The 8,335-nt window shown below is 50.1% G+C and overlaps 1 protein-coding gene across 1 annotated transcript; it reads left to right on the plus strand.

The window, feature by feature from the left end:
- Positions 1-394: 394 nt before the first annotated feature.
- On the plus strand, positions 395-7,524 carry LOC122368497. The gene is made up of 2 exons (XM_043342473.1): positions 395-7,272; positions 7,473-7,524. The coding sequence occupies exon 1, from the start codon at positions 1,007-1,009 to the stop codon at positions 5,114-5,116; it is 4,110 nt and encodes a 1,369-aa protein (XP_043198408.1). The 5' UTR covers positions 395-1,006; the 3' UTR covers positions 5,117-7,272; positions 7,473-7,524.
- Positions 7,525-8,335: the final 811 nt, after the last annotated feature.

Genomic DNA, 8,335 nt, shown 5'->3' on the forward strand with positions numbered 1-8,335 from the left:
CCCTCTAAGGCCATTGTGGGGTCTTCTAAGGCCACCAATTTGGAGCCTTTAAAGGCCAGTGTGGGACACTATATGTCCAGCATGGGGCCGTCTATGTCCAGCGTGGGGCCTTTTAAGCCCAGCGACATGGGACCTTCTTTGGTCAGATTGAGGCCCACTGGCCACCGAGACTAGCTTGGGGCCCTCTGAAGACAATGTGGAGCCCTTTTAGGCCAGTGTGGGCTACTCTGTGGCCGTGAACCCTCTGAGGCCAGCATGGGGCCATCTGTCATCTGACTTCAGACTTCGGTTGGTGCTGGGTCCTCAGAAGCCAGTGCGGGCCTTCAACGGCTGGCGTTGGGCCATTAAAGGCCACCTCGAGTGCTTCGGCAGCCACTTTTCAGATTGTTCCCGCTGGCATCAATTTACTGCAGTGGTTTAGGTGACCACCAGCGTGGCCCGCGTGGGCCCTGTTTTTTGTCGCATCTGCGCAAGAAATGTTATTGTTTTGAACGAAAAGCGAGCCGAGGGACATGGGACGGAGTGAGTAATGTATTTTCTTTAATATTTTGGTATGTATGCTTTTGTTTATGATTAGATGATGTTTTTGCCTAAGTTTGTTATGTTGAAGAGTGAACAAAAACATTCTAGTCAGATATTATAGTCAGTTATCAGTTGGTTGCGAATGTGGCGCAGGAATGTTGAGGAAACGAGGGTTATAATACCGTGTTGTGTCTTTTCAGTTTTTTACGTGGCATTGCGGATCTGGATGAATATACTGAATTAAAAGGAAAACTGATGTCCTATCCACATGCTGCTACAGTAAAAAATCCCCCAATCCGAACAAAACCAGATGAACGTTGGGACCAATTTCTGAACCTGTAGGTAGTTAGATGACCCGAACTAACAATCTATACACCGAGTAGAACTTTATTTGCCTCATATTATTTCAGTTCTTCCAACGACCTATAAACCTGTACCTGTAGTGTTTACTTTTCTTTTATTTTTTGTTTGAAACTGCTTTGAAATGGATGAAAGTAAGAAGATGGAAGGTCTGGAAGGTGAAACGAAGGAAGGTGGTGCAGCACTGCTCGCTAGAAGGAGTGGGAGAAAGGTCACATTAAATCCGAAAGGTGCCGCATACCAGTTAGAAACCAAGGAGAAGAGCTATAATGTTCTTCTAAAGGAATTGAAGAAGACAGGAGCTGAACTGTTGGAAGAAGATGTGTCCGAAAGGGTCAAGGCAGATGAAGTTTTCCACAAAACAGTGACAAAGAAGGTGAGACAGTGGCTTCATGGATATGTGACGCTCATGCAAACAGCTATCGATTTGCAAGCTCTACTTCCTGCAGACAGAAAGGAGGAGCATCTGTCAAGCCACGCAGAAATAGGGGTACAGTTGAACCAGATGAAAGAGGGTGTGGATGCTTTGCAAAAGGAACTTGCTTTGACTGATCATGAAACAAAGCTTGAAGGCTCTGTGGCAGGAGCTAGTACGACATCAAGTTCAATGAGAGCAAACCTCATGATGCTGCGTCTCCAGGATGAGAGAAAGAAGGCAGAAGTGAAGGCGCAACTGATGGCCGTGAAGAAAAGACAAGAACTTCTGAAGGAAAGACAGGATCTGGAGCTGAGAGAAAAGGAGTTGGAGTTACAAGTGCAGCTTGACATTCAAAACGCACAAGAGGATATCAGCGAAAAGTTTGAACAAGAACTTCTGAATGAAGATGGGCCAGATGAGTATCAAAAGGACACACAAGTGAAGACAAATGTGAAAACACAAGAGAAGAACTCAGATGGCAATGCTCAGGCCGAAGGAATTTTGACAGGACTGGCACATATCATATCAAAGTCACAGAACCAGCTGCCTGTTCTTGAACCTGAGGTATTTAAGGGTGACGTTGAGCAGTTCGCAATGTGGCTCAAGTCATTTGAATGTTACATTGAGTCAAGGACTACTGAGAGCACAGAAAGACTGCACTATCTTGCAACCTACACAGGTGGAAGTGCTAAACGTGCAATTCAAGGACTTCTCCAGTTGAGAAGTGTGGATGCCTACTCTAAGGCAAAGCAGAAACTGATTGAAAGGTATGGAAACGACTTTGTCACAGCAAATGCCTATAGGCAGCGGCTCCACAGCTGGCCACATGTTCGGCCTGGAGATGGCAAGGCCCTTCGTGAGCTGGCAGATTTCCTGGAAGGTTGTCTGGTGGCAGCTCAGACAGTACCAGGACTCAACAATCTTGGGAACATCGATGATATTACCCAGCTGCTGAAAAGACTTCCACGATATCTTGTAGATCGCTGGAGGAGGGTTGTAGATGAGCACATCTATGAACGTGACAAGTCAGAGTACCCAGGCTTAGAAGTGTTTGTCAACTTCTTGACCAAAGAGGCTCGAGTCGCCTGTGGACCAGTATCGCTGGAGACAGACCAAGACAAACTGAAGAAAACAAGAGACAGAGCTGGAGCATTCGCTTCTTCGACTGGTGCAGTAGCTGAAAGGAAGTCGGACAGGAATTTCAGAAGAACTGATCCCAGCTACCAAGCAACCAGCAGTAGCCAATCAGCTCCTGACAGCTACAGGTGGAAGTGTGTCCTGTGCGTAGAGAGGCATCCACTGGACTCATGTGAGGTCTTCGCAAAGATGTCCCTGCCAGAGAAGCATGTTGTGATTCGCAAGCATGGAGTGTGTCGTGGCTGCCTGCGTATAGGCCACATCTGGAAGGAGTGCAAGAGGAGAAGAGAATGTGGAAAGTGTCACGGTGCTCACCCGACACTCCTACATGATGATGATTTCAGGTCATCAAGAGGGACTCCCGGACGATCGGTGTCAGTCGAAACACAAACGGCTACAACACTGAAAACTGAAATCAGATCACCGCCCAGCGATGCAGATGATGGAACCCCATGTTTTCATTCACTGATCGTGCCTGTACTGGTCCATCACCGGACAACACCGGAGCACAAGGAAATGGTTTACGCCATTCTGGATCCACAGTCTGATGGGACGTTCATAACTGAGAGCGTCTGCGACAAGATCAAAGCACCCGGAGTGGAAACTTCTCTGGAATTGAGTACGATTACTGGGAAAACCGAGGTGAAGGCGAAAGCAGTAACTGGACTGGTCATCGAAGCGCTGGACTCCAGCAGTGAGATCAGCCTCCCCACAACGTACACCCGTGAAGACATGCCTGTAGATCGACAACTGATCCCAAGGCGTGAGACAGCAGCAAACTGGTCTCATCTGAGAGAAGTAGCTGAGAGTTTGCCTCCCTACTACCCGGAGGCGTCGATTGGTCTACTCATTGGCTTGAACTGCAGCAAGGCCATCAAGCCTCAGGACATCGTGACAGGAGACGACAACGCGCCGTGGGCAGTCCGCACAGCGATGGGCTGGGGTGTCGTTGGCCTCGCTCGCGGCAACAGAACGTGCTGTTTTGCATCGTGCGATGGTGCGGCGAGTAGGCAGTGTCACTTCACGCTGAGGACCCGAGCGAGGGAAATCGGGCCGTCACATTTGATTGAAATGTTGGAGACAGGGTTTCAGGACCAACCTCAAGAGAAGAAAATCTCACAACAAGACAAGAGATTTGTGGATCTAATGGAGACACAGATGCATGCCACAGAAGATGGTCACATGGAAGCGCCACTTCCACTGAAGGACCCAGAGGTTGTGCTGCCAGACAATAAGAAACTTGCAATGCAAAGGCTGCAAGGGTTGAAGAAGAGATTTGAAAGGGATCCAGGATTTCAGGCAGAATACAACACATTCATGACAGAAATGCTGGAGACCGGAGTCGCTGAGCCTGTGCCTGAAGAGGAACTTGGTGGAGCCGGCAGCAATGGAGTGTGGTACCTGCCGCACCATGGGGTCCGTCACCCTCGTAAACAAAAGATCAGGGTGGTCTTTGACTGCAGCTGTGAATTCGATGGACGGAGCCTAAACAGTGAGCTCATGCAGGGACCGGACATGGCCAATAACCTCTGCGGCATCTTGACTCGATTCCGTAAGCTCCCCGTGGCTCTCACTTGTGACATCAGAGGGATGTTTAACCAAGTGAAAGTGAACCAAGAACATCGGAACCTGCTACGCTTCCTCTGGTGGAAGGATGGAAACCTGCAGGAAGAACCGACAGAGTTCAGAATGACTACGCATCTGTTCGGGGCAACATCGTCCCCATCTTGTGCGATGTTCGCGCTGAATAAGACAGCTGAGCTCTATGAAGAAGAGTGTGGCCCAGAAGCTGCAGCCTTCGTGCGCCACGATTTCTATGTGGACGACGGATTGATATCAACTCCGGACAAGACGTCGGCGTGTGACCTGGCTGGAAGCGCAACAATGTTGTGTTCCAAAGGTGGTTTCCAGTTGCACCAATTCACCTCGAACGAGCCGGATGTCATCGCCAGCATCCCCGAAGAAAATCGATCGAAGAATCTTCAGAACAAGGACGTCGTGGACGAGTACAAACCAGTGGAACAGGCTCTTGGACTTTCGTGGAACATTCAAGATGACACGCTCCTTTTGACAGGAGACCTGCCCGACAGACCAGTGACTCGACGAGGGATTTTGTCTACCGTCAGTTCCCTATACGACCCCCTGGGGTTGGTGTGTCCCTTCACGTTGCAGGGAAAGCAGATACTGAAGCGACTCTGTTGTGATGGCGGTGGATGGGATGAGCCGGTACATGAAGAGTGCTGGCTTGATTGGAAAGCAGACCTGGCTACACTTTCCACTTTTGCAGTGCCCAGGTGCTACGTTCCATCCTCATGTCTGGTGGAGTCCTACGAGCTGCACAACTTCTCAGACGCCAGCCTAGAGGGGCTCGGGGCCTGCAGCTATCTGCGAATGAAGACTACCGATGGACAGCTCTATTCGTCACTGGTGCTGGGGAAAGCCAGAGTAACGCCGAAACGCGTGACGACTGTTCCAAGGCTGGAGCTGGCAGCGGCACTTCTTTCGACAAAAACCAGCCAGTTCCTGAAGCAAGAGCTGAATATTCCGAACCTGAGAGAATACTTCTGGTGTGACAGCAAGGTAGTATTGGGTTATATCGGAAACGAAGACAAACGTTTCCACGTCTTCGTGGCGAATTGTGTACAGCAAATTCGCCAGTACACATCACCTGATCACTGATCAGTGGGGATTCGTATCCTCTGAAGTCAATCCAGCAGACTACGCTTCCCGCGGCCAGAGGGCGTCTGACCTGAAGAAGAACGACATCTGGTGGAAGGGACCCGAGTTCCTTAGGAAACAGGACGAGGAGAGGACGCCTAGTACGTTCGAAGTCCCTGATGACGACCCAGAGGTAAAGAAGATGACGACGCTTGCAACTGCTGCTTCCGTTGCACAACAGTTTGCGAGTCTGAAGGAGCGGCTGCTGTACTTCTCTGATTGGTTCAGAGCTCGTAGAGCTGTTGCCCTCTGCATCAAGTTTGTGAGACGTCTCCGACATCGGATCAAATCGAAGACGACGAAACCAGAAGGAGATGAATCCGAGGAGGGCTTGTGTGCTGAAGATCTGCTGAACGCAGAAAAGTTGATCCTTCGACAGGTCCAGAAAGAAGACTTCAATGAGGACGTGGCTGCCCTTTCAGCTGATGGAGAGCGATCTGGTGACCCCCGAAGAAAGAGAACCGTTGGCAGCCTGCGAGGACTAGATCCTTTCGTGGATCAGGATGGGCTACTTCGAGTAGGAGGACGTGCTCGAAAGAGCAGCTTATCAATGGAGCTAGCTCACCCGATCATACTACCGAAACGAGGACACATTACAGACCTGATTGTTCGTGAGTGCCATGAGCGAACTCACCACAGTGGAAGAGAGATGACTTTGAATGAAGTCAGACAAAGAGGTTTCTGGATCGTGCAGGGAAGATCGGCAGTTGTGAGGATCATCCTCAGCTGCGTGAAGTGCAAGAGGTTACGTGGAAATCCCTGCACTCAGAAGATGGGAGACCTGCCTATGGAGCGTTTGGAGGCGACGGAACCTTTTGAAAACAGTGGAGTGGATGCGTTTGGCCCATTCTTTGTAAAGGAGCGAAGAAGCGAAGTCAAACGGTGGATACTGCTCTTCACTTGCCTGAGTTGTCGTGGGATCCACCTGGAAACTGTCAACAGCATGACAGCAGACGCCTTTCTGAACGCATATAGACGATTTGTGTGTCGCCGTGGCCCTGTGAGAAAGCTGTTCTGTGATAACGGCACAAACTTTATTGGCGGCAAAAGCACATTGGAAGCAGCCATGATGGAGATGGAGAAGGGGAAGATCAGGCGAGAGCTGCTGAAGGATCAATGTGATTTCATTGAGTTTTCCTTCAACGTCCCGTACGCGAGCCACATGGGCGGCTCATGGGAAAGGCTCATCAGGTCGACAAGAACAGCATTGACTAGTATCCTGGACGGACACAGTCATCATCTGGACGACGAGCTGTTCCGGACGTTTGTCGCGGAAGCCGAGAACGTCGTCAATAGTCGGCCCATTTCTGTTTGTAGCATGACTAACACTGATAGCGTAGAACCTATCACTCCAGCACAGCTACTCACATGTAAATCCAAGGTCCTTCTTCCTCCACCTGGTGTCTTCTGCCGTGAAGACGTCTACGCCCGTCGAAGATGGCGGCGCGTACAACATCTGGCGGACGTATTCTGGTCGCGATGGCAGCACGAGTACGTCCCCACTATGCAGGAGCGACGGAGATGGATCGACAAGGAGCCTAACATGAAGGTCGACGACCTCGTCGCTGTGGCCGATGACAGTCTTCCGCGCTCTCAGTGGCATCTGGGACGTATAGTGACCACGTACCCGAGTGCGGATGACTTGGTGCGTAAGGTGCGAGTGCGGATCGGCGCAGCCGAATACGACAGGCCAGTGCATCGTCTGGTCATGATCATGAGGGCGCACGACGGAGATTCCCGGTCGGGGAGCCTCTGAACGCCTGGTGAGCGGACGACGAACTAGAGGTGCTTGGCGTAGGATTAGCGGTCCACATGCCGTGAAAGGACAGCTGTGAGAAGTGTAAGATGCATTGAGACCGTAGTCTATAAGGACTTGATCCTTGGAACAACTTCTGTTTCATGGTCTCATACTTGTTCGTGTAATCGACGTATCTGTTAGTGTTATCCGAAGAGAAAATTCTGTTGAATTTTGGGGAGCCATGTTCCCGCTGGCATCAATTTACTGCAGTGGTTTAGGTGACCACCAGCGTGGCCCGCGTGGGCCCTGTTTTTTGTCGCATCTGCGCAAGAAATGTTATTGTTTTGAACGAAAAGCGAGCCGAGGGACATGGGACGGAGTGAGTAATGTATTTTCTTTAATATTTTGGTATGTATGCTTTTGTTTATGATTAGATGATGTTTTTGCCTAAGTTTGTTATGTTGAAGAGTGAACAAAAACATTCTAGTCAGATATTATAGTCAGTTATCAGTTGGTTGCGAATGTGGCGCAGGAATGTTGAGGAAACGAGGGTTATAATACCGTGTTGTGTCTTTTCAGTTTTTTACGTGGCATTGCGGATCTGGATGAATATACTGAATTAAAAGGAAAACTGATGTCCTATCCACATGCTGCTACACAGATATTATGCATGTTTGGGTCCCCTGAGGTAGGAGTGGCCCTTAAAGGCCGGCGTGGGACCCTCAGGGGGCATCATGGGCTTCTAGAGACCGGCGTGGGTTCGAGAGCGGCATAGGGTCGTCTGACTCAAAGACTCCCAAGAGCCAGCGGGGGGGGGGGGGGGGCTATGAGATCAGCCATAGCATGGGTCTCCTGAGGCCATTATGGGGCCCGGAGGCCAGCGTGGACACTCTGTTGCCGGTGTGGGGCTTTCAGAGGCCAGAATGAGCCTTCAGAGGTCGGAGTGAGGCCAATTTGGCCACATAGAGCCATCAGAGTCTAGATCAGAGCTCAACCCGAGTCGGGCCCTTCTAAAGTTAAGGGTATCAGCCCTCAACCAGCGCAAGACACGAGATTGACATCTGCCCTTTGAAAAATGTTAGAATCGTAAAAAATGACAAAACATTTTGCTTTTGATAATCTTAAGTGGCCCCGGCGACGACCAAAGCAAAAAAAAAAAACTGTATGCCTACTGCTGAAATAAATTGTACCCTACATACCTACAGAGCTATCGATATCGATGGCTTTTTCACGTTTTCATTTTCTTTTTTAGATTGCGGAGTGTGCCTAAAAAGGCCCCCTCACATAGTGAAAGTGGCAAAGAACCGCACCTGGGCGTAGGTTAAGTACGCCACTACTGGGGCCCCTAAGGTAAGGGTGGGGCCCCTTGAGCAGGTTTGGCCTCCCCCCTTTTCAAGATCCTGGATACGCCACTGTTCAAGGCTCTGCATCCCTGCTGCTAA

The sequence above is a fragment of the Amphibalanus amphitrite genome, unplaced genomic scaffold, assembly GCF_019059575.1.
Source record: "Amphibalanus amphitrite isolate SeventyFive unplaced genomic scaffold, NRLGWU_Aamphi_draft 000952F_arrow, whole genome shotgun sequence".
NCBI classification, from domain to species: Eukaryota; Metazoa; Arthropoda; class Thecostraca; order Balanomorpha; family Balanidae; genus Amphibalanus; species Amphibalanus amphitrite.

What these genes read in the sequence shown, in the direction of transcription:
- LOC122368497 (XM_043342473.1), top strand. Translation starts at nt 1,007, where the DNA reads ATGGATGAAAGTAAGAAGATGGAAGGTCTGGAAGGTGAAACGAAGGAA.